Source organism: Gracilinanus agilis, chromosome 2 (genome assembly GCF_016433145.1).
Source record: "Gracilinanus agilis isolate LMUSP501 chromosome 2, AgileGrace, whole genome shotgun sequence".
NCBI classification, from domain to species: domain Eukaryota; kingdom Metazoa; phylum Chordata; class Mammalia; order Didelphimorphia; family Didelphidae; genus Gracilinanus; species Gracilinanus agilis.
In genome coordinates this window covers 661,737,356-661,758,207 of record NC_058131.1, presented here as the reverse complement: position 1 = coordinate 661,758,207, position 20,852 = coordinate 661,737,356, and the positions used below count along the sequence as shown (strand labels likewise).

The window sequence follows — 20,852 nt, the reverse complement described above, 5'->3', positions numbered from 1 at the left end:
TTATGATCTTCCATATTCATATCTATGTATACATCTATATACAGTATACAATCTTTCATATATGCATGTTATATATAGGATTACACAAATATTTGCAAGTAGACAGGATATTAGACTTGAAATTATGAAGACCTAAGTTAAAATTCCAGTTCAAATACTTGCCTAGTGTGTAGGTGGAAATTTTATGCAGCTCAGGTGCAAGTCATTTATTTAAATTTTCTAGGTCTAGGTTTTCTCTAAGTGGAGAGCAGTAGTGATTAAATGATCTCTAAGGTTCTTTCATACTCTAAATTTGATACAATATGATGCAATAAACACCCACAATATTGAATATGTCCACATCAATAGCCTCTACCTGTGTCTTCCCTATAATAGAGCAAGAAATTAAGTATGTCATATTCTAATATGGCAGCATATCAGAGGAGGGAGAACTCTAGACTGAGAATAAGGAAACTTGGTTTCTAATTCTAGCTTTGCTATAAACTCACCTAGAGACCTTGGGAGAAGTCATTTAATTGTAGAGTATCAGATTCCACATTAGGAAATAACAATAAAAGTATTATTGGAGATGGAGAGTTTCTCCATATCCTTCTGTTTATAACCATTATTCTCATTGTATCATTGCCTGGAACTCTGAAAACCTCATAAATGAACACTATAATCACTCAAAAGTTCAGCCTAATTACCTACACAGGAAAAAAGCAAGTAGATGAAGAATATCTTTGTCTAGACTGGGATGTGAAGTTAGGTAGACGAACAGATAGATAGACAGAGAGAGAGAGAGAGAGAGAGAGAAAGAGTGAGAGAGACAGAAACAGAGACAGAGAGAGACACAGAGAGACACAGAGAGAGACACAGAGAGAGACACAGAGAGAGACACAGAGAGAGGGGCAGAGAGACGGGCAGAGAGAGAGAGATGCTAAAGCGCTAAAGGTAGTCTATCCTATGAGAGGAATGGAAGCCTAAGACCCAACAAAATAAAGCAAAATCTGACATCAGAATCTGGGGATCCAGGGGTAGAGTGCAGGTTCATGGAGGAGAAATAATCCTAAAATAGAGGTGTCATGACTGGAGCAGGCTGGGAAGAATGTGTCATAATATAGTTTTATTTTTTTCTACTATAGAAGACTTGAAATTAAGGCAGATACTAAGGAAAGCAAATGTGAGCAAACAAATTCTCAAAATTTTAAGATTAATGATGGATAGAAAATGATTTGAGTGAAGTGAGAAACATTGTACTTTTGCTAAGAATGTTTATTTACTATACGTAAATTTTCCCTGTTAACCATTAGGGCTCAAATGTCCCAAATGAATGAGCATAATTCTTAATAAAAAGAGAAAATAGAGTTTCTGGCTTTGACATTACACTGGGGTTGATCCTTCCCCTTGACCTGGAACAGTCAATAAGTTGAATTAACCCTTCTACTCCCTCTGCAGCTCAGAGCCCTGGAACCATGTTGCTGCATTACTTCTCTTCATTGATCCTCTTCACATACACCTTGGATGCCCAAGCTGCAGGAATGACCTCCTTCTCCAAGAGATCAGTCCCAGATACCTGTACCATCATCATGTGTAACCCTGTAGAAAATGGATTGCCTGGAAGGGATGGGAGAGATGGGAGAGAAGGTCCCAGAGGAGAAAAGGGAGATCTAGGTAAAGAATTATCTATTGGTTTGACTCTCTAAGGTGCATTCTGTTGACAGGGATTCTCTGTCCCTTGTTGAATTGTACATCTTGATAGGATTTTGAAATTAGGCAATATTAATTTCAAAGCTATCCAAAAGCCCTTTAATTTCTCACTGCTCCTGGTAGAGTGTCTATTTTTCAGCAGTTACTCAGTTCTTTTAGCTTCAGTCCTATTTGAGAAACTGTTTTTCAAGTAGAATAAGTTATTTGTTCATCTACAAATTGAAATGACTTAAAGATTCCATCTGAATCTCTCAGTGATGGTGAAAGATATACGCCTGAAATAACTGGAAAAGCAGGGCTGGACATTAAACAAAATGTGAAGAGGTCAAAGTTTTCTTATGGTAGCCACTAATTCTGTTCTCCTCCCTTTCCCTACTGATGCCCTTCCCCCCTCCTGGCAGGATACACAAGGACCTGCAATTCTCTCCTCTTCTCCACTAACAAGGCCCATTCTCAAGAAGGGCACTAACATCAGTTTGTTTTTTAAAATTTTAATCTACAATGGAAAAAGCATTGAATTAGGGATCAGATGGCATGAGTTTAAGTGCTAGATCTGCCCTTTTATAACTATATGATTAAAGGCAAGTCACTTATATTCTTCAATTATTTTTCCTTGGCTCTAAATAAGAGATATTGATAATACTTGAACTAACTAGCTCATGATAGGGCTATAAGAAAAGTGTTTGGTAAAGAACTTTGCAAATGCCAGCTCTCTGTAGTGTCATACAAACTGTATAGGCTAGATAGTATAGTAGAAAGAGCTGGGAATCTGAAAGACCAGCTTCTGACACTAGATGAGCGATTCTGGACAAGTCATTTAACCTACTATTATGCAAGCAATTTTTTAAAACTATAAATTTCAGAAAAAGTGCCAATCTGCTTTGGTAGTAAACGTTCTTTATAAGAATACCATATATCAATGCAAATGTAATTTTAAAAAATGTCACTTGGAAAATTGAGTTCCTTCTCCCAGGATTATTTGCATTTTAGGTCTACTTTCTCCTTATGGCAAATTCTGATTGTTAAAACAATCTCAAGTATCACTGAGCTGATGAAGGCAATACTGGGTCAAAGAGGTTTCCCTTCCCAATATGTGGCAACCTTCCCTAATTGTAGCTAAGTTTCTAAACAAATGCATTTGACTTTCATAGGGAAAGTAGAAAAGCCCTCAGCCTTTTAGATCCCAGGTTATTGACCCAAAGATTGTCTTGTACTGTGCTCTTCATCTTTCCCCTAATCTATACCTAGTAACCCATTACTATCTCACATCAATTAGTCTGGTATCCTCCAGAAGCCACTCTAATGGAACATGAATGGGTAATGCCTTGAAGAAAGCATGGCTTAAACCCACATGGCTAGTAAGTGTTGGAAACAACTGTTCCTGATTCTAGAGAACCATTGATGAAACATGCTCTCCATTATAGTGAGGTGCCAGTTAATGCAAATAATGAACCCCTTGGACAGACATGATATATTTAAGTCAGAGGAATACAAGCATTAAAAGAATTTGTTTTGCTTAACTGTACATATTCGTCACAAGAAATTTGTTTTTCTTTTTTTTCCCCAAATAGAGTGGGAAGGTGGAAGAAATAGATTGTTTTATTATTTTTTTAGTAAACAAGCAGGGCAACCTCCAGATATGAAATATTGCAAAAGTATTTTTGGATGTGGTCACTGTCATTTATTAGTTTAACTACTTTTTTATTAGAGACTTCCCATAAAGAGGGAGTAATCTTGCAAATGTATATAATGCAACAACAAAATATCAATAAAACTTAATAAAGAAAAGAAAGAGAATTCTACCTCTCCTTCAAAGTTCAAGACTTTCTATTACACCATAATGCCCTTTTCCTATTTACCTGAAGGGTAAAATGGATTTCCTGGAAGGATGGGAGAGAAAGTCCCAGGGGGAAAAAAGGGAGATTCATGTAGAAAAATATCTATGAGTCTGACTCACTAGGAGATAAGTACATTCCCCTGGCAGGGTTCCTTTTTCCTTCGCTGTGGTGTGTGTTGTAATGGTGAAAAAATAAGTTTTATAGGTTCAATATATTTATTTTCCTCTAAGACAGAAGGTAAAGTTTTAATTTTTTTTAATTTATTTCATTTCTTGTAACAGGATTGCCAGGACCTAGAGGCTCACCAGGGTTAAATGGAGAAATTGGTCCCATTGGGCCCAAAGGAGAAAATGGTTCAATGGGGGATCCAGGCACAAAGGGAGACACTGGAGAAAAAGGTAAGTACCAATATGATGGAAAGAAGCTTTGTCCTGGGCAGGGGAGATGCTAAATTTTCAGTGAAAAGAGGACCTGGTTCTATTATTAATTAGTGAACATGAACATATCTCTTCACCCTTTTAACTTTGGTTCTCAATTTCCTAACCTTAAATGGAGAGGATCAGATTTGATGATTGCTAAGGTTCCTCTACAGTCCCATGATTCTTTAGCATTGGTTACATTATCTATGACACTTCTCAGAATGGCTCTAGCTGAAGATGGTCAGTCAGGGTTTGTTCCTCCATATAAGTTCATATGGTATGCCAGCACTCCTTTTTGCTTTCTCTGTATCTTTACAGTTTATATTGACCCATGAGTGTCCACATCATTACCCTCTCTTTTTATTTTCTTTTATCTCAATGTCTCTCCTCAACTCCTGGTAGGCAGGCATTGTCACAGGTCTTATATACTGTCTTCCTCTATCCTCTGTTCTCCTGATATCTCCCCTTAGTTCCCACCCTGATCATTCTCTTCTTCTTCCAAGAGAAGTCATGGCAGGTCCAATCCCAATCCCTGTCCTCTGCAGCTCTGCTATTCTCCTCCTAGATAAGAAATTTGTCACATTTCCAGAGGACCAGCTCTTAAATTCTGGGCCACAAAGAAAGAGCCCCTAAATGGGTTTATAGCTCAAAAACATGCCTCTAGTATTCTGAAATCTTCTTTTGGACTCTTTCTCCACAATTCTAGGCCTTTGTGGGTAAAGAAATTAAATCTCCTAGTACCTTAGAAATGAGTTACTGTGATGCCATCATTTCTCCCTTGCCCATACAACATCTTCAGTTATTTTCAGTATTTTTAAACCCTTATCTTCTGACTTGGAATAGTACTAAGTACTTGTTCCAAGGCAGAAGAGAATGAAAGGCTAATATCAGTACTTCTTGATGACTTTGTTGGATATCCAGTGACTAGCAGTGTCTGATACATGGTATATAATTAATGCATTTTTACTCAATTGAATTAAATTAAATTGGAATTAGCATTACCTCATAGTAAATCTCACTAATGGTCACTAGATGGCATAGTGAATGGATGTCAGACTTGGAGTCAGGAAGACTTGAATTCAAAAATTGCTTCAGACACATACATATTAGCTATGTGAGCCTAAGCAAGTCATTTAACCATATTTGCCTTAGTTTTCTCATCTGTAAAATATGCTGGAAAAGAAAATAGTAAAATAGTCCAGTATCTTTGTCAAGGAAACTCCAAATGGCATCATGAAGAGTTGGATATGACTGAAAAAAATGAATAATCAACAGAAAAACTAACTAATGTGAAATACCACTGACTTCCTCCATATTGCTACCCATACTACTTCCCACCTCCAAAAAAAAAAAAAACACAAAATGGTGCCTTGACTACAGTTCATCTTGTCTTTGCTTTTCTTGCCCTGATCAATTCATCTTCGTTCTTTCCTCAGGACTCCCTGGAACTCCAGGTGTGCCTGGTCCTCCTGGAAAAATTGGTCCTCCTGGACAACAGGGAAACATAGGACCAAAAGGTGAACAGGGGCCCAAAGGAGAAGCTGGAGCCAAAGGTAGGCACTTTGACTGGGATAAAGAAGTATTGACACTTATTTCATGGCATTCCCCTGTAGCTGAGATAAAAGCGAGTAGAAGTCATCTGAATTATTTAGCAGTGGAAAGAAGTCAGGACAAGAAATCTGATCCAGCTATGACACTAATCAGTGCTTTGATTTTCAACACATTATTTCATCTTTACCTCTATAAGCTTCAGTTTTTTCATCTGTAAAAGAGAGGTACTGAGTTGAATGACCTCTTAAGTCCTTCTTCAGATCTCCTGTCCAGTAAGCTGATAAGTGGACATCCTTCCTTTCTGCAATGGTTCTGTCCTAAAAGGATAATAGTTACAACCATCCTTGTTAATATCCACCTTTGACCAGAAGGGCATAACTGTCACTCTTAAGATTTTTATTCATTCTTTCCAGAAACTCTTATGAAGAGTCTGCTGGAAGCTACACAGCCATTCATTGTGGTACTGGAAAGGATACTGGAAGTAAAGGACCTGGATGTAGATCCTAAGTCTTATATTTACTATTTGTGAGATGCTGAAAAAGACACATCAGCTTTCTTTGAGCCTCAGTGACCTCATCTAAAAAACGAGGACAGATTGGATGACCTTTCATGTCCTTTCCAGTTCTAAACTTGTAATCCAGGTTTAGAGAAATATCAGACATTGTACCTACTCTTAAGAAAGACTATAGTCTGCTTAGAGGAATACACACAAGAAAGAAGTTGAGGATATGTTAGATCAGGGTACGATCTCTAGTCAAGAGCTAGATATTTGTGTGTGTGTGTGTGTGTATACATATATATATATATGCATATATGTGTGTGTGTATACATATATATGTATATATATGTGTGTATACATATATATGTATGTGTGTGTGTGTGTGTATTTGAAGCACTTTGGAAATAAAGAGTGATTAATAAGGAAAAGCTTCTGGGAGAATCATAGGTTTAGAAGTAGAAGGGATCTCAGCAGCCAGCAAATCCATCCATTCCCCTGATGCAGAAACTGAAACCCTAAGAGGAAAGGGGAATCACATAACAAAAAAGTGAAAGTATTAGAATTTAAGTCTAGGACATTTGGTTCCAGGTCCAAATGCAGCATTCTTTCCACTATACCACTGCTGCCTTCTAAGCAGTTCTCCTACCGATATGAAAAGTAATGACAATAATGTCTCAATGGCAAGAACATGTGTTGTTTAGCTTTTCTCCATTCCATTAATCTCAGCTGGCATAATATCATTAATATATTTTTGATCTAGATGCATGATTAAAGTGATATGAGTATCACCTGTTGAGAAAAGTGTCTCTACCAATGTAGATTAACACTTGCTCTGAATTGTGTATCTGAGAGATTTCACAGAGAGGTGAAATCATTTGGTCAGGTCAGAGTGAGGACTTCTCCAATAAGTCTCTTTGAGGTTGTTTTTTTTATTAATCTGCCTCTTAATATAAATAAAAAAAGAAAATTATCACATTAAAATTATTTATAGGAGGACAAGGATCAGAATCATATATCCTTGGAATGAGAACATGTGTATGAGACATGGAAGACATATCAATGAGTTCATAAGATATAAATATTATTAGAATTATAAGATCTCACACCTACCATATTGACTAAAATGATAAAAGAGACAAATGACAAATGTTGCAGGAGATGTAGAAAAATGAGGACATATACACTATTGGTGGAACTGTGAAACGATCCAACCATTTTGAAGAAAAATATGAAATTATGCTCAAAAGAGTTATAAAATTGCATATGCCTTTTAACCCAGCAATACCACTGTTAGGTTTATTTATTGAAGTGATCAGGGCAAAAGGAAAGGAATCTCTATACTTTTAAATAGTTATAGTAGCTCTCTTTGTGGTAACAAAGAACTAGAAATTGAAGGGATGTCCATCAATTGGAGAATGGATTAACAAGTCTGGGCATATGCTTGTGATGGAATACTGCTGCACCATAAGTAAGGACAAACAGGTTAATTATGGAAAAAGATAGAAAGACCTACATGAAATTACGAAGAGTGAAGTGAGCAGAATCAAGAGAACATTATATACAGCAGCAATAGAAATACTCTTTGAAGAATGACTTGTATCTCTACCTCCAGAGAAAAAACAAATAAATAGAAATAAGTAAGACATAGTTTTATAGACACATCTATCTTTTTGTCAAATGATGCCTTCTCTAAAGGGGGTAAAAGGGATAAAGAGGGAGTTAACTGAGTATTTTACTATAACAAACAAATAATTACAAGAAGTTGATAAAAAATGATTCTACATACAGTCAAAAGGTCTTGGGAACACCACACACACACACACACACACACACACACACACACACACACACACACCATGAGAAGCACCAGCACTAGTAGATCTTCTATACTGTCTACTTCATTGGCTTCATAGTAGGGTGGTGACTTAGCTGATCTCAGAAATCATGAAGACTTGAATTCAAGGGTTCAAGCTTTGCCTCTGACATTTATTGGATATAAGAGCAAGGCAAATCAGTTAAATTTTTCAAAACCCCAGGTAATACTCTGAGACTACAAATTGAAGAACAAGGAGCAATCAGCATCTGAAAAAGTAGGTTTACACCACTAAGATTACAGGTTTCATCCAAAGTTCTAAGTTAGGAAAAAAAATAATGATGGTGGGCTGAATTGAGTTCCTCCTCTTATCTATCCTAATTTCCCCACCCCTCCCATCCCAAAACTGATAGGGCTCTTTATGTCACTAGCCTGGGACATGGCTGGTGGCAATATTCACCTGGTTCAAAAACTTCTAGTTACACTTGTTTTCCCCAATGAGACAAAAAACTCCTTGAGAAGAAAGACAGAATTAACTCAAAATGATGAGAGGAGCTAGGTTCAAATCCTACCTTTGATATTTTGTATTTCTTTCACTTTGAGCAAAGCAGCATTCTTGGGCCTCAGTTTCCAAAGCTGTAAAATTAAGAAGTGAGATGATGGCTGCTGAGGTCTCTTCTATCTCTGAATTTTTGATGTCATGATCCAATAACTTGTCTCCTCTTTCTCCCATATTCATTGAGTGTCTGGCAAAAGAATGCATGTATAATTATCACTCAGTGAACACTTAAATTTGTTTGACTGAATTTGACCCAAAGTTTTATGTGAACTGAGCACTCAGGGTTTCAACATCATGTCAGAAACTACCTACCTCCCTACAGAAAAAATCAAAAAAGTTTAAAAAGTAACTGTATTGCTCATCAATTGTCCACTTTCAGAGAAATGTTCGAGATATATTCTGCATACCACCATCAGTTAAAAAAGAGGAGATGAGAAAGCAACGACTAAAATAATCCTAAATGATAAGTAGCTGTCTTATTCTATCCTCAGGAGAAGCAGGAAGACCAGGTGCACAAGGTCCTACAGGCCCAATTGGCCCCCCAGGCCCTCCTGGGGTAAAAGGAGCATCAGGTGAAAGAGGGCCTCCTGGAAATCCTGGAGCAGCTGGTGAGTGATGGGAAGCAGGATCTAGGTATGCCCAAAAGCCACCTATCTGCTGGTGTCCTGTGATCTAAAGTCCCTTTTGTGTGACATTTGAGTTAAAACATTTTGTTGAAAAGTCAAAGGAGATTAGAAGGTTCAGGATATTAATTTCTCAAACAAGATGGGGAACATTTCACAGTCAAGTGTCTATAAACTGACTCACTCTTGGTCTCTTTCTTGTCATTCAACATTAGGCTCAACTGGAACTTCTGGTACTCCAGGATCTTCAGGGCCAAGAGGCCCATCTGGGCAAAAAGGTGATAGAGGATTACCTGGGGAGAAAGGAGCCAAAGGAGAAAGTGGTCTCACAGGTAAGCCAGCCGTGCAAATGAAGGAGAGATAGCTTTCTCCAGCTCCATGGTCCTATTTTCCTAAATTTTAGAGAATGAACAAAGTAGGATCAGGAAACATCAAAGTCAAGTCATCAAGATGGAGTCAGAATTGACAAGATTTGTTAACATTGAATGTGAGGGACTAGGACAGTGAAGAGATCTTCAGGAATATCTTTGAGACATCAGGATGTCTCAAAGCTTGTAAACCTTTGAAGAAAGACAAAACCTCTCTTAGGGAATCCATCCCTTCCTTAGATATTCACAGTTTATTTGGTAAATAAACACTTTAATAGAAAATATGACTTTATACCTTCTTCCATAATTCTCTGAGTTATCTTTGTGATTGTTTTTTACCATGAAATCTTAATATATATGTATGTTAGAGGAAAGTTATTAAGGCATAATTTTGCCCTATTGAATCACATATGTTTCTTAAAAAAACATTATGCACTCACATATCCTCTATTTTCAGTACTTCACAATCAACTGCATACCTATGGAAATGTGGCCTATTGAAAGCTGTGAACATCTATCTGTTTCCTTCTCATATCTTCATCAAGATTACCTTCAGTGTGTGCCTGTATAGACCATTCTTATATACAGTCTTAGTGCATAGCTCCTGATATTGTATCTTCCTCTCTTTCATATATATTGAACCTTACCTGCTGAATGCCTTATTATCTCTATTACAGATGTCTTCTGGGCATTTTTGGCAAATTTTAGCTGCTCTTTCAATTTGTCTTCACAAATGTCTTTGACATATTCTCACATAGTACAATGGTAATGGAAGTGTTAGTATAGTTCAGATGTGGTGGTTCCATTAATCAAATAATAAGCACTTTTAAGAGCCTACATTGTGCCATCCATCAGGCTAGGTGCTTATAGAAGGGGGAAAAAGAGAGTCCATACTCTCATGTCATTAATGATAAGGATAAATCACTCCATATCCAGTGGGACCAAAAACATGCTCCTGATTTTGACATTTGAGCCCATTATGGTTCAATCCATTTTCTTGCCAATCAATAAACATTTATTAAAATCATAGCATGTGCCAGATATTGGAGATGTAAATATGATGAATAAAATAATCTCTAGTTTCTTGTCATTAATAGTAAAGATATTTCACTATGAAAATGCTAACAGTTGCTCATTCTGTTCCACTCCTCCCTTTCATTTATTCCATATTTCTAGTTCATTTTGAAATCAACTCAGTTTGATCACCATAACATTTCTTAAATCTCTTGATATTCACAAAACCATCATGCCTCACTGCTCACTTGAACTACTACAATATCTTTCTTTCTTCCTTTCTTTAAAAAAAACTTTACCTTATGTTTTAGAATCAATACTAAGTATAGGTTCCAAGGTAAGAGACCAGTAAGGTCTAGGCAAGTGATGGGCAAATTTTTTAAAAAGGGGGCCAAAGGAAAGGAAATGCTCATCTGTCAGTCTGTTTCTAAGGCAACTCTGTTGAAATTTCATTGTATTGTATCCTACACATTGTATTTGTCAGATTAGGAATAATGTCACACAGCTGGATAGAACATTTCAGGGGGACGCATCTGGCCCATGGGCTGCAGTTTGGCCATCACTGGTCTAAGCAGTTGAGTTTAGGTAACTAATTCAGTGTCATGCTAGAAGATTCTGAGGCCATATTTGAACCCAGGACCTCCCATCTCCATGTCTGGATCTCTAATAATTTAGCCACTTCACAGCCCTGTGTAATATCTTTCTAATTGCCCTCTCTGCCTCAAGTATCTTCTCACTGATCCATCCTATAAAAAGTTATGACAGTAATTTTACTAAAACAGAGATCTTTACATATTTCCACACTAAAATTTATTTTCTGCCCTCTAGAATGTAAGCTCTTAGAGAGCAGGGACTGGCTTTGACTTTCTTTGCGTCCCCAGGACATAATAGAATGCCCAGCACATAGTAGGTATTTAATTCATGCTTATAGATTGGTTGATTCATCAATATCTCACTTTTATCTCTAGGATTGATTATAAATTCCTCTGAATCACATGTAAGGATCTGAACAGCCTGACTTCACATTTCTGGCTTTTTTATTTATTCCTTCTTTTATGGTCCAGCCAATATAGTCTCAATAGTATTGCTCAGAGATGACACAATATCTCCAGTCTCTGTGATTTGTACAGGCGGCCCCTATGCCTTTTCTTCTTTTCACATCTCCCCTAATTGAAAGTATTCCCTCCCTTCTCTCTCCCTCACTCAAAGAAAGCAAAAAGTTTTATTTGGGTTGTACATGCATTATTATGCATTACACGCTTCTATGTTGGTCATTGTTGTAAGAGCACATTCATACAAAATCAAAATCCCAAAATAAAACTATAAATACAGCAATGGAAAAGATAGAATACTTCAATCTGCATCCGCCTGATTCAACAGTGCTGTCTCTAGAGGTGGTTAGCATAGCCATTCTTAAGTCTTTCAGAATAGTCTCAGATGATTGCATTGCTGAGAATAGCCAAGTTTCACAGTTGATCACCATACAATACTACTGCTACTGTGTATGTACAATATTCTCCCAGTTCTGCTTATTTCACTCTGCATCAGTTCATATAGATCTTTTCAACTTTTTCTGAAATCATCTTATTATTTCTTATAGCATAATAGTATTCCATCACCAACATGTACCACAATTAGTTTAGCCATTCCCCAATTGATGGACATTCCCTCAATTTTCAATTCTTTGCCACCAAAAAAAGAGCTGCTATAAATTTATATTTTTACAAGTGAAGGTCATTTCCCCTTTTTTATTATTTCTTTGGGATACAGACCTAACAGTCGTATTACAAGATGAAAGTATACGCTCAACTTTATGGCCCCTATGATATAGCTCATATTGCCCCCCAGAATGGTTAGATCAGTTCACAACTTCACCAACAATGCATTAGTGTCACAAATTTGACACATCCCTTCCAACATTTATCCCTCTGCTTTCCTGTTATATTGGCCAAGCTGATAAGTGTGAGTTGATACTTCAAAGTTGTTTTGATTTGCATTTCTCTAATCAAGAGTGATTTAGAGTTTTTTCCATGATTACTGATAACTTTGAGTTATTCATCTAAAAATTGCTTGTTCGTATCCTTTAACCATTTATCAATTGGAGAATGACTTTTATTCCTATAAATTGACTTAGTTCTATATAGATTTGAGAAATTAGACCTTTATTAGAGGTATTTGTTCAAAAAAAGGTTTTTCCCAGTTTGTTGTAATCTAGATAACATTGGTTTTCTTGGTACAAAAGCTTTTTAATTGAATATAATTAAAATAATTAATTTTACATCTTATGATGCTTTCTGTCTCTTGTTTGGACATAAATTCTTCCTTTTTCCATAGATCTGGTATGATTAGGCCATGTTCCTTCACATTTTTCATTAGTTACCCTGATATTCTTCATCTTTTCTTCTCCAAGAAGAATTTTATTATTTTTTCTAGTTACATAAAATACTCACTTGATAGTTTCATTGCTATGGCACTGAATAAATAAATAAATTTAGATAGAATTGTCATTTTATTATATTAGCTCAGCCTACCCATGATCAATTAATATTTTTCCATTTGTTTATATCTGATTTTATGTGTGTGAAAAGTGTTTTGTAATTTTGCTCATATAATTCCTGGGTTTGGCAAGTAAATTCCAGTGTATTTAATGTTGTTTAGAGTTATTTTATATGGAATTTATCTTTCTCCCTCTTGTTGCCAAATTTTGTTGATAGCATATAGAAATGCTGATGATTCATGTGAATTTATTTTGTATCCTTCCACTTTACTAAAGTTATTAATTATTTCAACTAGTTTTTTTAGTTGATGCTCTAGGATTCTCTCAGTATATTATCATATCTTCAAAGAGCAATAATTTAGTTTTACCTTTGCCTATTTTAATTTATTTTTTCTTTTCTTATTGCTAAAGCTATAATTTCTAATATGATATTAACTAACAGTGATAATGGGCATCCTTGCTTCACCCCCAATCTTATTAGGAAGGCTTCTAACATATCTCCAATACAGATGATACTTGATGATGGTTTTAGGTAGATACTACTCACCATTTTAAGGGATGGTCCATTTATTCTTGTGCTTTCTAATTATTTTTATTCAGAATGGATATTATATTTTGTCAAAGGCTTTTTCTGCTTCTATTGAAATAATCTTAAGATTTCTGTTAGTTTGGTTATTGATATGGTCAATTATGCTAGTAGTTTTATTAATAATAAACCATCCTTTCATTCCTAGTATAAATCCCACCTAGTCATAGTGAATAATCCTTGTGCTATATTGCTGTAATCTCCATGTTAGTATTTTATTTAAAAATTTTGCATCTTTATTCATTACTGAAATTGGCTTGTAATTTTCTTTCTCTATTTTTGGTCTTCTTGGCTTAGATAACAAAACTATACTTTTATCATAAAATGAATTTGGTAGAATTCCTTTTCTATTTCCACAAGTAGTTTATATAATATTGGGATTAATTGTTCTTTAAATGTTTGATAGAATTCACTTGTGAATCCATCTGGCCCTAGGAGATTTTTAGGGAGTTTATTGATCGTTTATTGGATTTCTTTTTCTGAGTTGAGATCATTTAAATATTCTATTTCCTCTTTTGTTAATCTGGACAAGTTACATTTTGTAAATAATCACCTATTTCACTTATATTGTCAGATTTATTGCATACAATTGGGCAAAATAACTCCTAATCATTGCTTTAATTTTCTCTTTGCTGGTGGTAATTTCACTCTTTTTCATTTTTGATACTGGTTATTTGATTATCTTCTTTCATTTTTTAAATCAAATTCACCAATACTCTATCTATTTTGTTTTCTTCATAGAACCAACTCCTAGTCTTATTTGTTGGTTCAATGGTTCTCTTACCTCCAATTTTAATTTCTCCTTTAATTTTTAGCATTTCCAATTTAGGGTTTAATTGGAGATTATTAATTTGTTCTTTTTCCAGTTTTTTTTTAGTTTCATGCTCAATTCATTGATCTGATTTTTCTCTTTTTTATTGATGTAAGCATTTAGAGATATAAACTTACCCCTACGTACTGCTTTGGCTTTATCCCACAAATTTTGATATGTTGTCTCCTCACTGTCTTTCTCATTAATGAAATTATTGATTGTTTCTAAAATTTGTTCTTTGACTCACCCCTTTTTAGTATTAGATTATTTAGTTTCCAATTAATTTTTATTTGTCTTTCCTTGAACCCTTTTTGATTGTAGTTTTTCTTGCATTTTGATCTGAAAAGGATGCATTTATCATTTCAACTTTTTTTTATTTTTTTGTGAAGTTTTTATGCCCTAATATATAGTCATTTTTTTGTGTAAGTGCCATGTACTGCTGAAAAGAAGGTAGATTGTTTTCTATTCCCATTCAATTTTCTCCAGAGATCTATTAGTTCTAACTCTTCCAAAATTGCCTCTTGAAGCTCATTAATTTCTAAATTTTAAAAATTTTAATACATGTTTAGTTATGATATTGCTTCATTGCCTTTAGTACCTTTTAGGAATATGTCATTTCCTTCCTTATATATTTTTAATTAGTTTTTATTTTTGTTTTAACTTTGTCTGAGATCATGATTACTACTCCTGCTTTTTTTGCTTCAGATGATGCACAGTAAATTCTTCTTCAGTCCTTTACCTGTACTCTCTGTATGTCTCCCTGCCTCAAATGTGTTTTTTATAAACAACATATAGTAAAATTCTGGTTTTTAATCCACTCTTCTATCTCCTTCCATTTTATGGGTGAGTTCATTCCATTCATAATCACAGTTACCCTCCATCTTAATTTTCCTTTTTTTGATCCAGCTCCTTCTTCTTTCACTCATTCCTTCCTCAGAAGTGTTTTACTTTTAATGACCACCCCTTTTACCCCCCACATTTCTATTATCTCCTCCTCTTGTCTTATTCCCCTTCTATTTCTCTACAGGGTCAGGTAATATTCTATACCCAAATCAGTATGATTGTTATTCCCTCTCTGAATCAATTATGATAAGAGTAAGGTTTAAACATTGTTCAGCATCACCACTCTCATGCTCCCCTTCACTGTACTAATTTTTATAAGATATTTTACCCCATTCTGCAACTTTCTTCCCTTTTTTCCCAGTGAGATCCTCTTTTTCACTCCTCGATTTTTATTTTACATATCATATCATAATAATCTAATTCCCATGTTTTCTGTATAATCCTTATGACCTCTCTAATAGTAATAAAAATATTTTTAAAATTACAAATATCATATTTCCACGTAGAAATATATACATTTTAACCTTATTGAATCCCTTAACTATTCTTTCTTTTTTTTAAACTTTTTTTGGCTTTTCTTGGGTCTGGTGTTTATACATTGAATTTTATTTTAAGTCTGGTCTTTTCATCAGGAATGCTTGGAAATCTTCTATTCTATTAAACAACAATGTTTTTCCTTAAAAGGATATGCTCAGTTTTGCTGGGTAGGTGATTTGGGGTTGCAAACCTAGATCTTTTGCCTTCCAGAATATCACATTCCAATCTTTCATAATCCTTTAATATGGAATCTGCTAAATTCTGTGTAATCCCAGCTGTAGCTCCATAGTTTTTGAACTGTTTCTTTCTGACTGATTGTAGTATTTCCCAGAAATATTACAATGAAATTCAATAATATCCTAAGAAAAGGAGGAAATACTACAATTAGTCAGAAAGAAACAGTTCGAAAACTATGGAGCTATAGCTGGGATTTATTGACAGAGGGGATTTGTGAATTCTTTCAATTTTTATTTTTCCCTCTTGTTCAAGATTATCAGGGTAGTTTTCTTTGTTGGTTTCTTTTATGATGATGTCCAGGCTTTTTTTCTATTTTTATCATGACTTTTTGGTACTCTAATAATTCTTAAATTGTTCATCCTGGATCTATTTTCCAGATCAGTTGTTTTTTTCAGTGAGATAGTTCATGTTTTCTTCTATTTTTTTTCATTGTTTTTTTGTGTGTTTCTTGATGTCTCCTGAAGTCTTTAACTTCTAGCTGGCCACTTCTGAAGAACCATTATTTCCAGGAACCAAAGGAATCCATGGCCAAATCATTTTGGGCAATATGCATCCAGTCATCTTTGCAATTATCCCCACCTACCTTCATGTATGTCAGTGAGATCTCAGGTCTATAGGAGGCTTGATGCTATTATGTGGGAAATACCTGAAGGTCGCCCCTAATTCAGGATGTCTTCACTCTTTGACCTTACTGAAAAGTTGAACTGCCCCCCTATCCACTGCAGTTGGTGTCATGGGCCTTACCAAAGAAAAGTCTATGTGGAATTGAGGATCTTCCAAAAACTTTCTCTTCATGCAGAAACTAATTCTCTGAAGCAGCAAGTAGTGGCCCTTCAAGAACAGGTGAGAATCCTGCAAACAAGTTTCTCCAAGTACAAGAATGGTAAGTGATTTGTAGCTAGGGCAAGAGTCTTTTCCCCTATTTCTACTCCTTCCCTGGTTCTCTGCACAAATTCTGCTTTTATTGGGCCTTCTAATTCTGGTTTCTTTCTATTCAAATATTTTATTCATATTGCTATTCATAGAGGCACACTGTGTATTATCAACAAGAAAAAATAGACTGTGTAAAGGTTTTTGGTACTCTGTACCACCTCTGTTACACTGCTGATGCCTAAGTATTCATGTTCCTAAACCATATTCTATTTTAAAATGTTTGATTTAAAATATATATAAATATCTATAAAATATTCTTTAAAAAAGAGCCTGAGTGTCTCTCCTGCCTAGTACAAGGAGAGGATATTAATAAATCCTTTTGAAAGACTGTGTGGAAAATTTGGTCAAGGAAAAGAAGAAACTTGCTTAAGAACCTAGATTTAGAGTTGGAAGGGTCCTTAGAGGTGCTTTAAATCTAAATAAATTAAACTAATTTAATCCAAGTGATAAATTAACTCAGATTTAATGTCCACTCCAGAGGAGGTAACTGAGACCACAAGAGCAGAAGTGCCTGGCTCAGGGACACCCAGGTAGGGGGTTGAAGAGGTGTGATGCAAACAAGTCATCTGTCTATACCTTCAGCATTCTTTTTCCATTATACTTCAGAGACCCAAGGGTCCCCATAACTTCTTTTCTTTTTAAACTTTTAACCTTCCATTTTAGAATCAATAATATGTATTCGTTCTAAGGCAGAAGAGCAGTAAGGACTAAGCAGTTGGGTTTAAATGGCTTGCCCAGGGTCACAGAGCTACTATCTAAGGCCAGATTTGACCCCAGGACCTCCTGCCTCTAGTTCTGACTCTCAATCCACTGAGGCAACTAGGTGCCACGCCATCATTTCTGACTTTGTTTTTAAGAGTATAGGTTCAGAGTAATATTTTAAATTTTCTCTTAGCATATCAAATTCATAAAATAAAGCATAAAAAAAGACTTCAAGTGAAGAGAAGTAGAACACAGAGAGGAACACTTTGTCATGAAATCTTCCTTCTGGTTGCATGGAATTGTGGTAATACACTAGGATGTCATACAAATCTGAAGGACAATGCATCCAACTATATACTTAAAAGCTGAGACAGGAAGCTCCTCAGAGAAAATGACCACAGCTTGGTCTTGGCAGGAAGTGCTGGAGGCTTGGTTTAGCTCCATGGAAGATGGCAAAGGTCTGGACTAGTCATTTACCCATGGACCATTCACCCTGATGAAGGCTTGAAGCACTGCAGCTGCATCTTGAAATCACAAAACTGTAGATTGGAGAAATTTATTCAGTTCCTCAACCAGGCTTCCTGAAAGCCAAAGTGACACCTATGTTCTAACATTCTGCTATTAGCTGGCCTTCGAAACTTTAGGACAGGCAAGGACAGCAAAGAGATGCTAATTGTAACCATGAGTTTCCTTAGTTCAGGACTCATCTCCCCCAAGCCCTTGATGGAAGGGAAATGAACATTCAGACTTTCTGATGTTTCTAAAAGCTCTAAAAGGCTCCACTCTGCCTTTGCCCAGTGCTCTTTGCTCCACTGTCTTTACTGACTACTGCATGTTATGGTCAGTATTCAAGAAGAGCTAGATGAAGGAAAGGAGATCAATTTTAACACCTATGGTAAATTTAAATGGCTACGAGTGATTAAAGTATAATGCAAAACTTACCAAGTTTCAGTTCAGAAGTCCCAGCTCTCCATTTACTAGCTTCATAACTTTGGGCCACTCTCAACCTCTTTGGGCCTCAGTTGTCTCATTTGTAATGTGAAAAGATAGAAGTAGATGACTTTAAAGTTTCCTTCCAGACCCAAGTTGAAGATCCTATAATGTCCAGAAATACTAATAATTTATGATCTGTTTAAATCAAGAATTTGGCATGTCAAGCCAGAAAATTTTTTATTTATAGTAGTATACCAGTAGATTTATACTGTAGTAGAAAGAATGATGATTTGGGAGCCAGAGGTTGTAAGTTCAAATCTCAACTCTGCCACCTTGCCATGTGACCTTGGAGAAATCATTTCCCTAAGATATAACTGAACTTCTCTAGTTTATCAGTCTTCTGCATGCCACACAAAACTCAGAATTAACTAGTTTCTTTGTTCATATGCCTCTGGCTTTCCTATGCTTTTGTCCTAGCTGAATTGTTCCCAAGTGGCCGAGCAGTTGGGGAAACAATATTCAAGACCAGTGGCTTTGAGGGCAACTTTGAAAAGGCACTGCAATCATGCAGACAAGCTGGTGGACAAGTAGCCTCACCCAGAAATGCAGCAGAGAATATGGCCCTTCAGGAGATTGTCACAGTATACAACAAGGTGGCCTTCCTTGGCATAACTGACATGAAGACAGAGGGCAAGTTCATCTCTCCAACAGGAGAACCATTGGGCTATTTCAACTGGGCCCCAGGAGAGCCCAACAATGATCAAGATGGAGAAGACTGTGTTGAGATCTTTACCAATGGCAAATGGAATGATAAAAGATGTGGGGATTCACGTCTCATCATTTGTCAATTCTGAGCCACTAGTAGAGAAAGAACTGTGGTTTATCTGCTATGTGCTAGAAAGGGGAGAGTCATAATACAGGCTGGTGTCAAGGAGGACTGCCCAGTGACCAAAAAGGCTCATTAGATGAAAGACCAGTATACTGCTCATGTTTAATAAATAAAATATCAATCCTTGTGCCAGGTGAAGCTTCTTTAATTAAGCCTCAGGTTAATTCTAGAAGGTAAAGGGGAGATTGTGTAGATTCCATCCTATCTCAGGTTCTAAAACCATCTTCTGAAAAGTTTAATAATTGAGTCCCTGCCATTCAAGTTCAAAAGACATTAAGTACTATGTGAAGAGTCCTGAGCCAGGTACTGGTCTTTGTAACAACCATTCTCCTCCCTTGTTCAAATTATACTGGCACTTCTGAGAGATTTTCTGCCTCCAAATTAGAATGTGGAACACCTGAGAATAAGGACTATTTTGTTTACCTACATTTTCAACCCTTACCTTCTGTCTTAGAATCAATACTGCATATTAATTTGAACCCAGGACCTCCCATCTCTAGGCTTGAGTCTCTATCCACTGAGCCACCTAGCTTCCCCCTCTCTGGTTTTCTATTTCTATTTCTAGCTCCTAGTATATTGTTTGATACATAGCAAGCATTTAATAAATACTTTTCCATTCATTTATTCAATAATACTTTAAACACAACAATAGCTTGCAGAATATGCACTGATGGAAGAATGAAAAAAATGTTAATTAAATGCCTATGGTTATATTGAACCTCTGGGAGCTTGAAGATCACTTTTGATTGACAAATAAGTCAGTTGGATGGAATGTTCCCAGGGAGTCATGCGAGAGGCAGGAGGAGGGGCAGTTAAGAATCCTGAAAGGGTTCTGGGTCTTTGACCTGTGCTGAGGCTGGAGATCGGTGGATCCTGGTCTTGGATTGAGAGGTGCAAACATCTCTCTCTGCAAACTCTTCCTGTCCTTGAGATACCATGCCAACCTGTACCTGACCACCACCTTGGTGTCTACTGCCCCTAGATATTAGGAATTACATCATCTAGATATCTAGGTTTCCCAGGGCCCGGGAGGGATCTGGGAAGTGGGCAGGAGACAAAGAAGAGGGTGGAAAAGGGTGGAAATAACTCAACTTTAAGGCTGAAGATCTATTGAAGAAGAAGTCAAAATATCCCAACAGTTTACCTACTCTGGTTTAGTCCTGGCCAGGCTGAACCAGAGGAAGCTACATTGATTCTTCATCTGCCAGCAGTTGAGATTTCATTAGCAACCAGTAGAATAGGGTCTCCTATACCACAGTCCTTTACCCTTATCCTTCTTGTTAATATAAAGTTTAAAGTACTTTCCTAAAGCAGTGTCAAACTTGTTTTGGGAAGGGAGAAATCGCAATCAGAATACAAGGTGTTATCCTAGCTAAAGAGCTCAAATCAATATATCAATTAACCCCAGGTGGGTCCTGAAGGGATATACATCTTAGACCTGAAGGATCCTGCCTGGGCAACTGTTATAAAGGGAGATGGGCCATCTTATTCTCTCTATACATCAATTTACA

General features: G+C 36.2%; 1 protein-coding gene across 1 annotated transcript; it reads left to right on the top strand.

The window, feature by feature from the left end:
• The first annotated feature begins 1,454 nt into the window (after nucleotides 1-1,454).
• On the top strand, nucleotides 1,455-19,306 carry SFTPD (surfactant protein D). Its single transcript, XM_044662782.1, has 7 exons — nucleotides 1,455-1,653; nucleotides 3,809-3,925; nucleotides 5,383-5,499; nucleotides 8,860-8,976; nucleotides 9,207-9,323; nucleotides 16,684-16,767; nucleotides 18,930-19,306. The coding sequence occupies exons 1-7, from the start codon at nucleotides 1,455-1,457 to the stop codon at nucleotides 19,304-19,306; spliced, it is 1,128 nt and encodes a 375-aa protein (XP_044518717.1).
• Nucleotides 19,307-20,852: the final 1,546 nt, after the last annotated feature.

Excerpts from the sequence above, each read along its gene's own strand:
- SFTPD (XM_044662782.1), top strand. The coding sequence starts at position 1,455 with ATGTTGCTGCATTACTTCTCTTCATTGATCCTCTTCACATACACCTTG. Across the intron at positions 1,654-3,808 it reads AGGAGAAAAGGGAGATCTAG|GATTGCCAGGACCTAGAGGC; the intron begins GTAAAGAATTAT and ends TTCTTGTAACAG. Across the intron at positions 5,500-8,859 it reads AGGAGAAGCTGGAGCCAAAG|GAGAAGCAGGAAGACCAGGT; the intron begins GTAGGCACTTTG and ends TTCTATCCTCAG.